The sequence below is a fragment of the Oryctolagus cuniculus genome, chromosome 11 (assembly GCF_964237555.1).
Source record: "Oryctolagus cuniculus chromosome 11, mOryCun1.1, whole genome shotgun sequence".
NCBI lineage: Eukaryota > Metazoa > Chordata > Mammalia > Lagomorpha > Leporidae > Oryctolagus > Oryctolagus cuniculus.
Window position 1 is genome coordinate 117,721,429 of NC_091442.1, and position 18,667 is coordinate 117,740,095.

General features: G+C 50.9%; 1 protein-coding gene across 6 annotated transcripts in view; it reads left to right on the top strand.

The window, feature by feature from the left end:
- The window catches only part of MEI1 (meiotic double-stranded break formation protein 1), a 75,178-nt gene that overhangs the window by 53,960 nt on the left and 2,551 nt on the right, over positions 1-18,667 (top strand). For 3 of the 6 annotated variants that reach the window (XM_051834030.2, XM_051834027.2, XM_051834028.2), the window contains 8 exons: positions 2,951-3,226; positions 8,169-8,334; positions 9,093-9,197; positions 10,892-11,002; positions 12,043-12,203; positions 13,025-13,106; positions 13,278-13,453; positions 17,900-18,475. In XM_051834030.2, coding sequence (XP_051689990.2) covers positions 2,951-3,226; positions 8,169-8,334; positions 9,093-9,197; positions 10,892-11,002; positions 12,043-12,203; positions 13,025-13,106; positions 13,278-13,453; positions 17,900-18,475 — 1,653 coding nt within the window. The remainder of the gene's footprint in view (positions 1-2,950; positions 3,227-8,168; positions 8,335-9,092; positions 9,198-10,891; positions 11,003-12,042; positions 12,204-13,024; positions 13,107-13,277; positions 13,454-17,899; positions 18,476-18,667) is intronic. The other 3 variants (XM_051834032.2, XM_002721403.5, XM_051834029.2) reach the window with 2 other exon arrangements.

Sequence of the window (18,667 nt, forward strand, 5' to 3'; positions counted from 1 at the left end):
CTCCTTCTTTGCTGACCTGTTCTTTCCACTGGGATCTCACTCGCGGAGATCTTTCATTTATGTCTTTCTTTTTCTTTCTTTCTTTCTTTTCTTTTCTTTTTTTTTTTTTTTTTTTTTTTTGCCAGAGTGTTTTGGCTTTCCATGCCTGAAATACTCTCATGGGCTTTTCAGCCGGATCCGCATGCCTTAAGGGCTGATTCTGAGGCCAGAGTGCTATTTAGGACATCTGCCATTCTATGGGTCTGCTGTGTATCTCGCTTCCCATGTTGGATTGTTCGCTCCCTTTTTTATTCTATCAGCTAATATTTGCAGACACTAGTCTTGTTTATGTGATTCCTTTGGCTCTTAGTCCTATCAATATGATCAATTGTGAACAGAAATTGATCACTGGGACTAGTGAGATGGCATTGGTAAATCCACCTTGATGGGATTGAATTGGAATCCCCTGGTATTTTTTTTTTTTTTTTTTTTTTTGGACAGGCAGAGTGGACAGTGAGAGAGAGAGAGAGACAGAGAGAAAGGTCTTCCTTTTGCTGTTGGTTCACCCTCCAATGGCCGCCGCAGCCGGCGCACCGCGCTGATCCGATGGCAGGAGCCAGGAGCCAGGTGCTTCTCCTGGTCTCCCATGGGGTGCAGGGCCCAAGCACTTGGGCCATCCTCCACTGCACTCCCTGGCCACAGCAGAGAGCTGGCCTGGAAGAGGGGCAACCGGGACAGAATCCGGCGCCCCGACCGGGACTAGAACCCGGTGTGCCGGCGCCACAAGGCAGAGGATTAGCCTAGTGAGCCGCGGCACCGGCCCCCTGGTATGTTTCTAACTCTACCGTTTGGGACAAGTCAGCTTGAGCATGTCCCGAATTGCACATCTCTTACTTCTCTTATTCCCACTCTTATATTTAACAGCAATCACTTTTCAGTTAAGTTTCAACACCTAAGAATAACTGTGTATTGATTACAGTATTCCACACTGTTTTATTTCAAAACTTACCCAAAAACTACATTACTATGGGTAGTTTGGTCAATTGATTTTTTAAAAGATTTATTTATTTATTTGAAAGAGTTACACAGAGAGAGCAGAGGCAGAGAGAGAGAAAGAAATCTTCCATCCAATGGTTCGCTCCCCGCTTGGCCACAACGGCCAGAACTGCGCCAATCTGAAGCCAGGAGCCAGGAGCCAGGAGCTTCTTCTGGATCTCCCATATGGGTGCAGGGGCCCAAGGACTTGGGCCATCTTCTACTGCTTTCCCAGGCCATAGCAGAGAGCTGGGTCAGAAGTGGAGCAGCCAGGTCTCAAACTGGTGCCCATGTGGGATGCCGGCACGTCAGGCCAGGGCGTTAACCCAATGAATCATAGCGCTAGTCCCTGGTCAATTGATTTTTTTTAAAGATTTGTGCAGAGTTACAGAGAGAAGGAGAGACAGAGAGAGGTCTTCCATCTACTGGTTCACTCCCCAAATGGCCACAATGGCCGGAGCTGAGCTGCTAAAGCCAGGAGCCAGGAGCTTCCTGAAGGTCTACCACACGTGCAAGGGCCCAAGCACATGGGCCATCTTCTACTGATTTCCCAGTCCACAAGCAGCAATCTGGATCAGAAGAGGAGTTGCCAGGACACATATGGGATGCTGGCACAGCAGGTGGAGGCTTAACCTATTATGCCACAGCGCTGGCCCTAAGGACAATTGATTTTTTGTTTATTTTTATTTCCTTAAGAGTCTGAGAGAGGCCGGTGCCGTGACTCACTTGGCTAATCCTCCGCCTGCGGTGCTGGCACCCCGGGTTTTAGTCCTGGTTGGGGCGCTGGTCCTGTCCCGGTTGCTCTTCTTCCAGTCCAGCTCTCTGCTGTGGCCCGGGAGTGCAGTGGAGGATGGCCCAAGTGCTTGGGCCCTACACCTGCATGGGAGACAGCCGTAGCAGCCATTTGAAGGGTGAACCAACGGAAGGAAGACCTTTCTCTCTGTCTCTCTCTCTCTCACTCTCTAACTCTGCCTGTCAAAAAAAAAAAAAAAAAAAAAAAAGAGAGAGAGAGAGAGAGAATTTACTTCATCCACTGATTCATTCCCCAAATGCCTGCAATAACTAGGGCTGAGCCAGGTAAAAACCAGGAGCCTGGAACTCAATCCAGGTTTCCCACATGTGTGCCAGGGACCAAAGTACTTGAGTTATTACCTTGTACCTCCCAGGGTATGCATCAGCAGGAGGCTGGAATCAGGAGCAGAGCCAGGACTGGAACCAAGCACTCAGATATGGGGGCCAAGCCAGTTCCCTGGGGGAAAGAATAGTCTTTCCAACAAACTCGCAGGGACCCTGGACATCCACACGCAGAGGAGTAAAGTTGGGCTCTTACATATTAACACAGAAATGGATCAGAACTGTGAAACTCCTAGAATAGCAGACTCAGGAACTTGAAAATTCTGTGTGCAATGGGAAGAGATGGGCTTTTGAGAGTTAATGCATGAATCAACACCTTTCTCCTTCACCCCTTCTATGTCAGGCCCTGTGCGGGTATGCAGAGTAATCTGCCATGGTTCCTGCCCTCAAGCAGCCTTCAGGCTAGTGTGGAGGTAGATACAAGCCAATACGCTGTTAGTGTCCTTGCAGAGCTACGTTTCTCAGCCTTGGCACTTTTAACATTTGGCTTCCTGTGTGCTGTGGGATATTTAACAGCACCCCTGCAGTCTGCCCACTAGGTGCCAGTAGCACTCCCACAAAGAAGATCAAGAATGTCTCCCTGCTTTGCCAAATGTTGCATGAGGAGCAAAATCACCCCTGGTTGAGAACTGCTGTTGTAAGCGCAGTGGGGATTTCTCATTAAAGTGCCGTATGACGAGCCAGTGAAGGTGTCCTGGAATAGTAGATGCAAGCACATTCTTCCCTGTCCCGCCTCAGCCTTGCTGGGCCTCTCGAGCCCTCTGCAGGGTGTGTTTAGCTCCTTGCTTTCCTTTGCTTCCAGGTGGTGGTCAGTGCAATCAGAAAATTCCTGGAAGGCATCGTGGACCTGCACCTGGTCTACACCCATCACCCACTCCTTCTCAGGTTCTTCCTGCTGTATCCAGAGCTGATGAGTAGGTTTGGGCAGCGTGTTCTGGAACTGTGGTTCTCCTGGGAAGATAGCAGCTGTGAGGAACTGGATGACATCCCCAGTGCTGGGCATCCCGCCCTTCCTGCCAGCCTAGCAGCTCTGTTCCAGACGCTCAGAAGCAGCCCCAGCATCCTGCTCATTTTGCTAGTAAGTGACCGCTGGCTCTTCGGCATTCGGAGGTAGTGGGCCTTCCCTCTCAGGGAGCCAGTTTACTGAGGTTAGGAGTGCCAAAGCTGCTTCGGCCCTGGACCGAGCCCTGTCTCCACGAGTGAGAGGTCCTTCCTATCCATAGGTGCCTGGTTTCTGTAAATCCAGTGCCTTTCCTAAGTCGGTGGATATCTACCCACTGAGAGACTGGAACCTCTCCACTCCCCAGGGCATAGAACTCTAATGTGTGGAACTCAGTCACCATCCCCTCTCACCTCCCTGTCCTCTTCAAACGGATTCTGCTAACAAGGTTTGAATGTTAAAGGACACCCCTGGGGCATAGACAGAGATGTCTGACTGCAGAGGGACTTGGCCTCTTTTCTTCCATGGCTTTCATGATAATATTACATTCACAGAACACTCCCTCATGCATGCCTTGAACTGCTGGAAACCCCAGTATTTCTTTATGAAATAAATATTACTGTAATTCCCATCAGGTACATCAGTTAGGTAAGGTAGACTGCCTATTTTGTGCATTTTTTCAAGAGATATATTTATTTATTTGAAAGGTAGAGTTACAGAGAGAGAAAGATCTTCCATTCAGTGGTTTGCTCCCCATATGGGTACATGGCTGGAGGTGGGCTGATCCGAAGCCAGGAGCCAGGATCTTCTTCTGGGTCTCCCACGTGGGTGCAGGGGCCCAAGGACTTGGGCCATCTTCTGCTGCTTTCCCAGGCACATTTTCAGGGAGCTGGATTGGAAGTGGAGCAGCCAGGACTTGAATCAGTGCCAGTATGGAATGCCAGTGCTGCAGATTGTAGCTTTACTGGCCATGCCACAGTGCTGGCCCCATATTGTCTGTAATTTCTTTCTTTTTTTTTTTTTTTTTTTTTTTTTTTGACAGGCAGAGTTAGACAGTGAGAGAGAGAGAAAGGTCTCCCTTCCATTGGTTCACCCTCCAAATGGCTGCTACGGCCGGAGCACTGCACTGATCCAAAGCCAGGAGCCAGGCGCTTCCTCCTGGTCTCCCATGCAGGTGCAGGGCCCAAGCACTTGGGCCATCCTCCACTGCCTTCCCAGGCCACAGCAGAGAGCTGGACAGAAAGAGGAGCAACCGGGACAGAACCAGTGCCCCAACTGGGACTAGAACCCAGAGTGCCGGCGCCGCAGGCGGAGGATTAGCCTAGTAAGCCACGGCGCCGGCCCTGTCTGTAATTTCTAACACATTGGCTTTAATGCCACCTTTTTTTCCCCTTCCACTCAGAAAAGCACATTGGAAACAAATTAGAGTGACATTTTTAAAGAGGTAACTGCTGTAATTCCTATATCTTTTTTAAAGAAAATCATGTGGGGCTGGCACTTTGGCACAATAGGTTAATCCTCCACCTGCAGCGCCAGCATTCCACATGGGCGCCGGTTCTAGTCCTGGCTGCTCCTCTTCTGATGCAGCTCTCTGCTATGGCCTGGGAAAGCAGTAGAAGATGGCCCAAGTCCTTGGGCCCCTGTACCTACGTGGGAGACTTAAAGGAAGTTCCTGGCTCCTGGCTCTGGCTGTTGCAGGCATTTGGGGAGTGAACCAGCATATGGAAGACCTTTCTCTCTGCCTCTCCCTTTCACTGTCTGTAACTCTACCTCTCAAATAAAATCTTTAAAAAGAAAAATCATGTGCACATTTGACATTTTGTATTTAGTGAGAGAATACTAGTAGCAGGTCCCAAACTTATTGCAACACATAGTGTCGGGGCCCCTTGCTTTGGTTTAGATCCACTGCCATCAGAGCCAGTTACGTACTGAGCACCCTGGTCCAAGGAGAACACAGTCCGTTCAAGAAGAGGAGAGATCCTTTGATGCTCTTGACATCAACAAGCACAGTGTTTGGTTTTACTGAAGTGACTGTGGTAGCAGTAACACCTGCATATTAACACTCCATGTCCTTAGATAGCTTTATCTATCCACAGACACAGACATACACAGAAGGGCACACACACGTGCTCCCCATGCAGACTTAAATCTTCCCCTGTCATTTCTGATCTCTGTTGTCTTGTAAAGTGCATACATTGGCTTGGTATGGGCTCAGATTCTTTCTCACAGGAGGATTAAAGGGAAAGCAATGGGTTAAAAATGAACCATTAGTGCACAGGGGAAGGCAAGATGGGTGCCAGAGTGGCCAGAGCTAAGATAATCAGTTGTGTGTGTGTATGTGTGTGTGTGTGTTTGTTGTGTGTGTGTTTTGGCCAGATGAAATATTCAGGGCCAGTTCCTCATGCATAGTAGGTACTTTGAAATATCTTCACTGAAATCAGGGACTGGAGTGATTGCCCCATCCTTTATCCCTGTGGCCTAGGGCCTGTGCTTGAGTGAGGACCATCCTCGTCAGCTCTTCTTTGTGGAGGGGCGAGGTCAGGGCAGAGAGGAGTCTGTGTCTCCCCTGACCAGGAACTCGGCAGGAAGAAGCTGCCTTCAGGGCTGGTTGAGCACGGAGGCCTCAGAAGGAGGCTTCCCTGACTCCAGTCTCCTTAGGTGCAGAGTGGAGATACCATGAGGATGGAGGAGAGGTATGGAGGAATTCTCTGGCTGTGTTGCACCGTTCACTTTCACTCGTTTTCAGCGGCTTTGACTCCTAACCATGGAAAGTTCATTTTGGGGAGGCTAATTGAATTGCCCAAGGTCATATAGCTAATCAGGGTCATGGCTGTGACTGGAGCTCAGGGTTAATGAGTTTTCACTAAGTTGGATCCTAGAAACACCAGTGTAGGACAAAAAAAAAAGAACAGCAAGGAACAATTTTGTTGTCTGTTCAAATATATAATTTCTACCATTTCTCACCAGCTTCCAGCCACAGGAGGGAAAAAGAATCTAAAAATACTTGTTGGTACCAATTTCTGATTTTGATGTGGGTAATTAACAGCTGCAAACAAAGCTGTTAATTGCCATTCTTATCAATGGGTGGTCTTTCGTGTAGGTTGTTTAGATGTGAAAAACAGTGCTGTCACAGGAGCTCTGTTGTTCCCTGCTTGACCAAGTCACCTCAGAGAGTTCTAGACAGCTCTGGACAGCAGAGACTGCAGGGTGGGCCCTGGTTCTGTCCAAAGCCCTCCCACTAACCCATGAACATATGCTTTCCCACGGCATTCACCACGGCCACCAGGGGCTGAGTAGTCCCTTTCCTTGTCACCCTTTAAAGATCATTAGCTTAGGGATGGGTGTTTGGCATCGTGGTTAAGACATCTGCACCCCACATCACAGCGACTGGATTCAGTTCTGAGTGCTGGCTCCTGACTCCACCTTCCTGAAAAAGCAGACCCTGGAAGGTAGCAGTGGTAGCTCAAGGAGTTGGGTCCTGCCACCCATGTTTCAGACCTGAGCTGAGTTGCTGGCTCCTGGATTCAGTCCAGCCCAGGTTTGGCTGTTATAGGCAGTTGGCAAGTGAACCAGCAGATGGGTGCTTGCGTTTCTCTCTGTCTCTGTCTGTCTGTCTGTCTCTCTTTATCTCTGCTTCTGTAAATTTTTTAAAATCACTAACTCAGTTTTCTGAGGTACAGCTCTATGGTGAAGGATAGTGATGTGCTGGTGAAGGAGCAGGACCAGAAAACTGGTTTGGCCTTGTGCCTCGTGTCCTTGGGCAGGTCATGCCCCACTCCGGCTTCAGCCTCATACTCTGTAAAGGAAATGGGTTGGATGACTGCTCTTGGTTCTCTCTAGCCCTCCTGTTCTGTGATCCTATCCTGCTAGAGGAGTTTTCTAAGCCCTTACAAGGTAACAAAAGATAAAACATCTCATCTTTCACTTTCATTAACTCACAGTGTAGTAGAATTTTAACTCCATTACTTTCTTGATAGGCAAACTAATTCATCAGCTTCAGTTTCTTCATTAGAAAAATTGGGGTGGCACCTAATTGGAAGGGTTATTATAAAAGTATGAATAGCATATAAACAAATATACAGCTACCATGTGAACACAGCATAGCACCTGACATTATTAGGCCCTAGCTGAGTGGCTACAACTGATACTAGAATTGTTTCTCCAGCAACCATTGATGCTTGTGAGAGCCAAGCTCAGATGCCCCTTGCTTCCATCCTTCCCTGCCTGCCTTGTGGTCAGCACATCTGGATTTATCTGGCCACATGCCCTGTGGCCATGTCTCTGTGTGTCAGGAGCTGTCCTCCCCAGAGAGGGAGAGGGTCCGAGTGTGACCTTGAGTTCATAGCACCAGTCCTAACTGGCCGGGCGTGTTAGCCTGTCCAAAGGAATTGGCCAGTTTGAGCTGGTAAGTGCCAGGAGCTATCAGTGGAGTAGCAGCTGGTGAAGCTTCTGACTAGTTTTGCCTTTGACGTACACTCAAAAAATAACTCTGGAAGCAAAAATAAAAAGCAATGTCCTCTCCCGTCTTCTGATTCCAAAGCCTATGAGCTTGTGGCAGAAACCAAAGAAGTACGGCAGAGAAGGGGCCTGACCTGGTCCTCACTTCCCTTCCTGTGCCCTGAGTCTATCCTAGCCCATCCTCTCCCTACCCTGTGACAGCTCATTCCCTCTCTCCTTCTCTTCTCCTTTAAGGCACACTCTGGTACCCTGTGCTGAAAGCAACCTCTTCTTGACCCTAATACTTGCATCTGGAAGAGGGAGGCGTCCGGGGAAGCAGAGGGAGCTGTGGGCTTGGAGCCAGGAGACCTGCATTCACATGCACTGACTGGCTAATGTGACCGACCTTTGGCAAGACATGTCGTCTCTCTGAGTTCCCGTCTGGAAAGGACTGTCCTGCGGGATGGTTGTCAGGGTTCGGTGCACCCCGCAGGGCCTTTGGCTCGTAATAGAGCTGAGTCCGTGAGAGTTCACCTAGCTGCTGAGTAGCATCAGTCTACGCCGTCTCTCTGCCCGCTCTCCGCATCCCACCTGTCCCCGACTGTGATGCCCTCTGAGTTCTGGTTTCTTGTCCCCTGCTCAGGACCTCATCTATTCCAGCCCGGTGGACACAGCCCGCAAGGTACTGATTGTCCTGAGGACCTTCCTGCGGAGGAATGAGGATGTGCAAGTGGGCGGCCTCATCCGAGGCCACTTCCTGCTCATCCTGCAGCACCTGCTGGTGGAGCATGGGGCCTCTCCCTCAGGAGGTCAGTCTGCAGGTGCCGTGAGCATATTTTGACCTGAAGGTCTGCCAAGAATGAGCATGTCTGCTCTGCTCTGCTGAGGTTTGCTCCAGGAGAGAGCATCAGGGTTTTCTCTGAAAAAGGAGTCAGGCCCATGTGGCATCGGGCTAAATAAAGCTCACCTCCTTCCTCTCGCTGGAGAGTGGGCACACAGTGCACTTGCTTTGATGTGTGTGTGGTATTTAACAAGAGTGGGTGTGTTTGTGTGTGTGTGCATGCCCCCACCCTGCATGGCGTGTGCCCAGAGCCCAGATTGGGATTGGTTTGTCTTTCTCTATTTTTAGAGAGGCTGAATTTTTAAGTTAAATTTGTCTGAGCAATCAAGAGTGAGTGGGAAGAGATTTGTGGATCACTTGTTCCAGTCCTGACTGAGCTCTGGGGGTTTGAGGATGAATTCAAGTAAAGGAGCCACGTCCTTTGTTTGCAGGGAAAGTGTTACCTGTTTGATAATATTGTTGAAGAACCACAGGACTTATGGAATACAAAGGGGAAAAGCGATGGGCATTGGATTCAGATTCGGGTTCAAGTCCTGGTCCTGTTTCTCAGTCTCTTCAGGCTGTGACAATAGAGTACCATATAGGAGCAGGGGTAAATCCCACACGTCTTTGGAAATAGACAATCAGGTGCTCCCTATTAGCGGTCCTTTATGCTGGGGTGGGGTGCCTGTCCTCTGGGTGCTTTGCACTTCAGGCCCCCTGAGCAGCCCTCCCTGTTCCTCTCAGCCTCGGGGAACCTGCCGCTGCTGCTGAGCCTCCTCTCCTTGGTGCAGCTGAGGAGCAAAGCAGAGCAGGAGCTGGACAGCATGGCCATGAAGCTCCTTCACCAAGGTATGCTGGCAGCTTGGGACAGTGCCCGAGGGCCCAGGCTGGGCACGCAGTGGGGGTACTTGTGTTATGGTTCTTGTGACCTTTCAGATCCCTTTGGAAGTAGCTAGTAGGTCTGATCCTGGGGACTTCTCACCAAGGAGCCCCTTGGAACTTTCCTTGCTTGTTCTCTGGTAATGTTTGGTGACAGTCAAGGAAGCCTGGGCTTGATTTCAGCTTAGTCACTAGCTGTGTGACATTGGGCCTTGGGCTCTTCATAATGAGATCACAGTGCTTTCCTGGTTGAGATAGGAATGCCTGATCCAGCAGGTATAGAATGCCACACAGTGCTCCGTACAGTAGACCTTAAGCAAATCTGTGTACATGCATGAACCCTGGCATAGGGTCAGCTCCCCAGCTCATCCCACAGTTGTCTGTTGGTCCACTCACAGATCTTTAGGTCTCTTTTCTCCACACACCCCCAAGCCTCACTGAGACCTCGTGAATACAGTCTCTACTTCATGGGCAGCTCCCACAGGAAGATTTGTTGAGGGAAGGTTGAGGTGAATAGGAAAGGTTGGCCCGTCAGCATCCTTGGCCCCCCGTGAGGATGGGACATTCACTGCCCGGAGCCCGGTCCTCCTCTCAGGAAGACAAGCATCAAGCTCAGAAAGTGCTTCCAGAGATCACCAGTAGAACCAGCCTTTGCGTGGAGCTGATCATCCACCTGCCTGTCAGACCAGGCTGGGACGGAGATGTGTGTATGTGACAAAACGGGCCTTCAGAAGGGCCTCTTACTAGGAGGCACAACAGGCCCAGCTCCGTGTGGTGTGTAGTGTGACAGACACTCACACGTCACCCTTGAGTGCGTCCGTGTGAGAGCCCCGGGAGCAGAGCACTGCAGGGGTGGAAATGCCAGGCGGTGGGTGGGGCTGCTGACAGGGTTGACCACAAGCCAGTTGGAAGGTAAGAGTGTGTTGTGGTGGCCAAAATGTGAATGAAGACCTGGGTGGGTTTCATACTGGGGTGAGGGTCAGGGAGACGGGGTGGGGGTGGCGGTTCCCAGGAGGAGAGGGATGTGTTCTACTCTGTCTACTCGTCCTTGTGGTACCTGCTGTGATGAGGCTAGAGGGATGCAGACGAGGCACTGAGTCTTGCTTTAAGAGCTTAAGAAGGTCTCATGGGGGAGGAGAACTTTAAGCTAAAAACTTAATTCTAAGAGTTCACAGCCAGATGTGGAGGTGACGTGGGAGAGAATATGGCAAGTGCTGCGAACTGCGCTTCAATTGTGACCTTCTCTTGGGCTGGAATATGTGCCCCCTCACTGGAGGAAGTGAGGGGCTGGATGGTGTCCAGGAGCAAGGACTCCCGCTAAAGGTGGCAGGCTGACCTGATGACCTCTGCAGACCCTTGCTGCCTGGAGTCTGTGCCAGTCCGTGCCAGCATCCTTGACCTCCTCTGTACTGGCTGACCTGTGGCTATAGGCTGCTTGCCTGACATTTATCCAGATGGAGGGTGTGAACATGCCTTCAGCTATGTCACTGTGTTTCTTTCCATTGGCTGCAATGTCAGGGACACCTAGTTTATACCAGCTCCCAAGACTGACATCAGAACTGAACCAGTCTCAGGCCATCACCCGTGGCATATGTGAGTGCTGGTGTATGTTGAAAGCCACAGAATGCAGTGCATAGCTGCCTGGACCCTCTCGTCTCTTGCAGTGAGCAAGCTGTGTGGGAAGTGCAGTCCCACTGATGTTGACATCCTGCAGCCCTCCTTCAACTTCCTGTATTGGAACCTGCAGCAGACCACGCCCAGCAGTCAGAAAAGAGGTGTGGGCCCAGGCTGGCACGGTGAAGAGTGCTGGGATCTCTCTCTCTCCCTCCCCTCCCCTCCCCCCCCCCCCCCCGCTCTCTCTCTTTCTCTGAAACTCCGACTTTCAAGTAAATAAATACACATTGAAAAAGGATGGGCAGCGCTGTGGCATAGAAGGTTAAACCTCCGCTTGCAGTGCTGGCATTCCATACGGGCAATGGTGTGAGTCCCAGCTGCTCCCTGCTGGTGCTCCTGGGAAAGTAGTAAAGGATGGCCCAAGTCCTTGGGCCCCTGCACCCATGTGGGAGGCCTGGAAGAAGCCCCTGGCTCCTGGCTTCAGCCTGGACCAGCCCCAGCCGTTGTGGCCATTTGGGGAGTGAACCAGAGGATGGAAGATACCTCTCTCTCTCTCTCTCTCTGGCTCTGGCTCTCCTTCTCTGTAACTCTGACTTTCAAATAAACAAATAAATCTTAAAAAAAAAAAAAATGCTGGGCAGTATCTGTGGCCCTCACTGCCATTAATTTTTCCATCATTTTTAAAAAGAAATTTATTTATTCATTTGAAAGGTGGGGTTAGAGAGAGAGAGATCTTCTATCTACTGGTTCACTCTCCAAATGGCCTCAATGGCGGGGCTGGGTCAGGCTAAAGCCAGTAGCCTGGAACTCCATCTGAGTCTCCCACATGGGTGGCAAGGACCCAGGCACTTGGACTATCTTCCAGTGCTTTCCGAGGCTCATTAGCAGGAAGCTAGATTGGAAGTGGAGCCACTGGGATTCAACTGGTGCTTATATGGGATGCTGGCATGCTTGATCGCGGTGCCACAATTTCTCCATCTTAAATAAATAACTAGAGGGGTATAACTGGTGGTCATGAAGTCCTTTTCGATCCTGTTAACCTGTGGTTCTGGAATGTAGCTGGGACCCTTAGAGTCGTAAACCGATCCTTTTGTTTTGTGTGTGTATGAAGCCGCCTAATACAGCCAGAGCTGAGCACCATGGCGGCACTGAACCGGGACTCCCGTGTAACTCGCGTGCCCTCGCTCTGCCACGCCTGCAGCTGCTGCGGTTCTTCTGAGCAGCACGGCCCTGATCGTGCTTCTGGAGAGGCTGCTGGCGCTCACCTGGGCAGAGACAGACTCTCCCACGACCATGCTCCTCTGCTCCGCCTGGCTGCTCACTGCCTCCTTCTGCGCCCAGCAGCACCAGGGCAGTCTGCAGGTTAGTGGGTGACTCCTGTGGCTTTGGGGCATGAGGCGGCACCCAAAGGAGTGATGGAGTTCCTGGTTTGTGGTCCCAGCTCTGTGGCTCATTAGCTGTGTGACCCTGGCCAAATGTTTAACCCTCTGTGAGCTTCAGCCTCCTTACCTAAAAAGTGAGGGAAAGATCCAGGGTCATTGCTGGGTTAATTTAAAACAACCCATTTAACACACATGGATCACATACATCCTAGCCTGTATTCTTGGCAGAGAGGAATTAATAAAAAAAAAAAAAAAAAGGATGCAGCAAGCTCCCTACCCGTTAGGGAACTTGCAACCTATAAGCAAAGCCTTGAGAGACAGGTGAAACTGCACCCAGCGAAGACAGAGGGCACAGTGTTAAGGTGCATTTCCACCCACACTGATCATCCACCTCTCCTCACAAGAGCTTTGGAGGCAGTGAGAGCCGGTGGTGTTATCTCCATCACGTATGAACAAAGTGAGGGAGGTTGAGGAAGGTGCAGAGACTTGCTGGGGGGCCCTCCAGCTGGCGAGGTGTGCCACAGGCCTTCTGAGTTAGCTGGTTGGTGGGCAGAGCCGAAGTCTGAACCACGGAGGAGGCCATCGAGGATGTAGGAGATTGGGAGAATTCTGTAGGTGTGGGCTTGATTCTCCTCCTCACACTTCTGAAGCCCAGGCTCAGAGGACTCTGTGGCCTCTTCTGTCCCCTCTTGAAGTAGCAGGAATGTAGGGGGAGACAGTAGAAGAGATACTAGGGCCCCAGCTATTTTCTGCCCAAGCACCCAGAAGTGGGGGCTCAGCCCTTTACCCCTGCCCTTCCAGGTTCACCAGACGTTGTCTGTGGAACTGGACCAAGTAATGAAGGCACTCAGCTTTCCAAAGAAAACAGCTGCACTGCTCTCAGGTATGGTCCCCAGAGGCTCCAGCTGGAGAAGTTTTCCCCCTAGGTTCTGAGATAGGGCCACCCACCCAGGCCAGCTCATGGGCACCCCGTAATGATCCTGTCAGCATGACACAGCAGGGTGGGAGATGGGGAGAGACTAGGAACCAGATGTAAGGCGTCTCCTCCTTTCAGCCGCCATCTTACGCTTCCTGCGGACAGCCCTGCAACAAAGCTTTTCCTCCAGCCTGGTGGCCCTGGTGCCCTCAGAGGCCCGGCCACCAGCAGCCCCTGAGGATGCTGTCCTGGCTCCACTGGGAACATCACAAGTACTGTCCTTGGTTGTTGGGCTGCAGAACCTCCTGGTGAAGGTAAGGCCCTTGCTGAGTGGGTCCTGGCCAGGGGGCATCTACTTCTCTAGGACCATAGCAGGAAAGGCGGTTGAACCTAATATTCTCACCAGGGCCTGGAGAATAGTCGAGACTTAAAGCTACAGTGACAGAAATGAAACTCAATTGGCTCCAGAGAGGCCCAGGGGTCAATACTGGCTTTAGGCACAGCTGGGTTCCAGGGGCTCAGACGATGCCATCAGAGGCCTGCTTCCCTCTTGCTGCATTCCTCACTGCCAGCCCTGTCGTGGATGGTGGCAGGACCACTAACAGGAAGAAAGTTTCCCTTTCCCTGTAGTTCTGGAATTGTCATTAGCCTGGTGTGGGTCATACACCAATCGGCATGGCCAGGGCCTGGGATGCTCTGATGGACTGGGCCTGGGTCAGTGCCTTTTCCTGGAGGTGTGGGTATATGGTCAGTTCTCCTCAAAATTTTTTTAAGATTATTTATTTTATTTGAAAGGCAGGTGACAGAGAATCTTCCATCTGCTAGTTTGCTCCTCAAATGGCCACAGTGGCCAGGGCTCGGCAAGGCTGAAACCAAGGGGCCAGGGACTCCATCTGGGTCTCCCACATAAGTGGCAGTGGCCCAAGCACTTGGACCATCTTCCACTTCTTCCCCAGGCAGGGAGCTGGATTGGAAGTGGACCAGCTGGGACATGAACTGGTACTCTGAGATGCTAGCATTGCAGGCAGTGGCTTAATCTGCTACATCACAATACTATCCCCCATGTGGTCAGTTCTTTACAACCTACATCGACTGAAGCCTAGAATGGCATGGTTTCTGGCCGGCACCGTGGCTCAATAGGCTAATCCTCCGCCTGTGGCGCCGGCACACCGGGTTCTAGTCCCAGTCAGGGCGCCGGATTCTGTCCTGGTTGTTCCTCTTCCAGTCCAGCTCTCTGCTGTGGCCTGGGAGTGCAGTGGAGGATGGCCCAAGTCCTTGGGCCCTGCACCCGCATGGGAGACCAGGAGAAGCACCTGGCTCCTGGCTTCGGGTCAGCGCAGAGTGGTCACTGCGGGGTGAACCAACGGAAAAAGGAAGACCTTTCTCTTTGTCTCTCTCTCACTGTCCACTCTGCCTGTCAAAAAAAAAAAAAAAAAAAAGAAAAGAAAAGAAAGGGATGAAGGGATGGTTTCTAAAAGCTAAATGATCAGAAGAGGGAGTGGATCCTGGACAAGCAAAACAAAGTCCACCCCAGAGAGGTGTTCGGCAGCATAGAAGACTCTTGGAGATCACTGTTTACCCAGCCATCACATACTGTTCCTCAACACCATGTCAGGGCCTGGGAGGGTGTGGGGTCCCAGAACATACCTGGAATGGGGTTTCTGCTAGGCGGTGGTTGCTGAATCTTGTCCTGTAGCACAGCTATGCACAGGGTCTGGGCTTTTCAAGGATCAAACATTTATCCTGTCAAAGCACTTAGCTCTAATTTGAGTTTCCATTTTCATGGGAGTCTTCCCCAACAGGCTCTGAGATCCTCAAGGGCAGAGAACTGAGTCTGTGCTCCTCCCCCTTGTGGATTGAAAACCAGTTGAGAATTCAGGCTTGAGATAAGAACCAAATTATCAGCTTTATTGCTGGTGAACACCATGGTAGAATACAGCTGGACGCAGGTTCAGATAGGGGTGGTTTTTTTTTGGTCTGAAACTTCAAACACAACAGCAAATATAAAAGAATTTCACTGTGAACACTCACACAGTCACTACCTAGGGTCTACCATTAACATTTTACTATATTTGCTTGATCATGTTTATCTAAATGAGGTTTTTAGCCACATTCCTTCCCCCAGCTAGACCAGGCCTGAAGGCAGGAATAATTGTGCTTAATTCTGGACACTCCATGGAATACTGTTTGGCCATAAGAAGGCATGAAGTGCTGACATGTTCTAGAATGTGGGTGAGCCTTGAAAGCATTATGCTAAGTGAAATAAGCTGAGGGTGGAGATTTGGTGCAGTGGCTAAGATGTTGCCTAGGATGTCCACATCCTGTATCAGAGTACCTGCGTCCAAGTCCCAGCTCTGCTTCCACTTCCAGCTTCCTGCTAATATGTACCCAGTGAGGGGAGGGGCAGTGGTGACAGCTCAAGTACTTGGTTCCTGCCACCCATGTGACATACATGGATTAAGGTCTGGCTCCTAGCTTGGCCCAACCCTGCCCTGGCTGTTGTGGGCATTTGAGGAATGCACTAGTAGATGGAAGATCTCTATCTATGTCTTTCTGCTTTTCAAGTAAATAAAAATAAAAACAATAAGCCAGACACAGAAGGCCACATATTTATATGATCCCACTTACATGAGATATCCAGAATAGGCCAATCCATAGAGACAGAAAGTAGATTAGTGGTTGTTAGCCCTGAGGCAGGGACGGAAGAGTGAGGACTGCTAATAAGTATAGGGTTTATCTGGTGATGAACATTCTGGAATTACATAGCGGCGCAACTCTGAAGAAAACAAAAAGCTACCAAAGGGTACCTTTCAAAGAACAATTAATACGGATTGTGAATTATCTCAATGCAGCTGTTACTTAAAATAAATAAAAAGATACAGAGAATATGAGGCCTAAGCCAGGGCTTTGGGTACCAGTCCTCCCTGATGTCTCTGGGCCAGAGCAGCTGTGTGGCATCAGCACCCCTGATTGCTGGGTGGCGGGTGCAGAATCTGCAGCTGTCTGGTAGCCTGGCACCGCGCAGTGTAAGATGTAGTGTCTAGAGTCACACAGCCCTGATGTGGCCCCTGCCCAGCCTCTGATTCTGAAGTTCAGCAAGTCACTTCTTACTAATCTCATGTTCGCTATTTGTACAATAAACACTAAGTAATATGGCTCTCCGAGAACAGCTTCCGTTTCTCCAGGAACAGGGTCCAGTAGAGAAAAGGGTGAGTGGAAATGAGGATGGAGAGTGTGTTTCAAGGCCAGCAGATGGCTCTGAAGGGCTGTGGGCCCTGGAATGATACCATGCTATGGGGTGCGAGGGGGAGCCGGGGCCAGCTTCCCATCTGCTTAGTTCTTTGGCTATCTCTGTAGTAGAAAAGAAATAGGTTTGTTCTGGGCTCCTCTGGACCCAGAGACATAGGTCAGTGGTGGAGCTGCAGGATGGCAGGAGGAGGCATTTTTGCACGGCCAGGATTGTCTAATGGTAGAGAGGACCACTCTGGAAGGCAGTGTCTTGAGGCTGGGCAGTATTTTTTTTTTTTTTTAAGATTTATTTTTATTTGAAAGAGCTACATAAAGAGAAGAGAGGCAGAGAGAGAGAAAGGTCTTCCATCCACTGGTTCACTCCCCAACTGGCTACAACGACTGGAGCTGTGCCAATCTGAAGCCAGGAGCCAGGAGCTTCTTCCGGGTTTCCCCACATAGGTGCAGGGGCCCAAGGACCTGGGCTATCTTCTGCTGCTTTCCCAGGCCACAGCAGGGAGCTGGATCAGAAGTGGAACAGCCAGGTCTCGAACTGGCACCCTTATGGGATGCCAGTGCATCAGGCCAGGGCTTAACCCACTGCACCACAGCGCCGGCCCCGAGGCTGGGCATTTCTAAGAGAAACCAGGTATGCCCCTCATCCCCCTGCCAAGAACTCCGTTGGAGGGCAGGGGGTTGGTCTGGGTGACCTGTAAGATTCCTTCTAGCACTGGGACTCTGTTTCAGGGAAAGAACTGCTCGAGACAGAGGCCAAGAGCACCTTGTAGGATGATAGGTCCAAGTCACCGAAGAGGAGACAGGAGATTGAATTTAAAATAGCAACGGCAGGGCAGGCACTGCTGCATCTAGGGATACCTGCAGCCCATGTTGGAGCCCCTGGGTTTGAGTCCCAGCCCTGCTTCTGGTCCGGCTTCGTGCTAATGTATACCCAGGGACAGCAGGTGATGGCCCAAGAACTTGGGTGCCTGCTACTCCCACGGGAGACCCACATGAAGACCCTGGCTCCTGGTTGCAGCCTGTTGCAGACATCTGGGGAGTGAACCAGCTATGGAGGATCTCTCTTTCTCTCTTTTTGCCTTCCAAAGAAAGAATTAACTTTTTAAAAAGACAGTCTGATTTTTAAAAAAATTCACAAATAGCAACAAATGCAGAGTTTGTACATTTCCATTTTCGAAGCTCTCTCATCTGTGATCCCATGTGATGCCCACACAGGTCAGCCCTGTGAGAGACGGAACAGGACTGCTACAGGGCCACAGAGGTTGTAAGGTGACCTGGGGCTAGAAGTAAAGGATTTGCTAGGAAGGGGTGGAGGAACAGCAGAACAAACAGTGAAGTTCTCAAACCATTCCTCAGAGGCTCCTCTCTGGGGCAGGCCTGGGCAGTGGTTTCTTCCAGCAGGGGCGCAAACAGCCCCGGGGATGTGATGAAAACAAACACTGTACTGACTGAACTCCAAGAAGCATGTGTGGGTAGAAGGCAGTCCTGCTTTCACTCTTGTTTCTGTTTTGCAGAAGGACCCTCTCTTGTCCCAGGCCTGTGTCGGCTGTCTGGAGTCTTTGCTTGACTACCTGCATGCCCGGAGCCCAGACGTTGGTAGAGTAGAAACCCTCCTCTTCCTCCCATGTTGTCATGGGGGAGATTGGAGGGAGCCAGCCCTGCCACCCTCCCGCCCCAGGCTTCCAGCCCGTTATGTGACTCATACTCATTTTGTTTATGATGTGCCCAGCCAAGGCCACAACGCTCTTAACGTGGCAGAGCCCTTTCTGTCTGCCTTCTACAGTCATGGGATATATAGTCTCTCCAGACCAGCCGACAGGGTGGACAGAAGCCCAGGGAATAAACCTCCGGGGTCAGCCTGTCCAGTGCCCCGCCTCCAGCTGAACAGCCCCTTTTTGAGCCAACAGGGAGGTCCTTCTTTGCTGGGTTCCTGGGTCTCTGGAAAAGCAGCATTAAGGCCCAGGGTGACTGTGTTTCCTGCAGCACTGCATGTGGCCTCCCAGCCCTGGAACCGGTTTCTGCTGTTTACCCTTTTGGACGCTGGAGAGAATTCCTTCCTGAGACCCGAGGTCTTGAGGCTCATGACCCTGGTAAGAGCAGAAAGGACGGCCTAGTGGTCTGAAGACTATCAGGAGCTAGGTGGGCCGGGAACTCCATATTTCAGGAAAACCTAGTCCTCAAAGTAGAGGGGCTGGGTGGGCTTTTCCCCTACAAGGCTTGCCCAGAGATTTCCTCTGGATGCCCACTCCCCCTCAGCCCGGGAGTCCCTGACACCCTTTCTC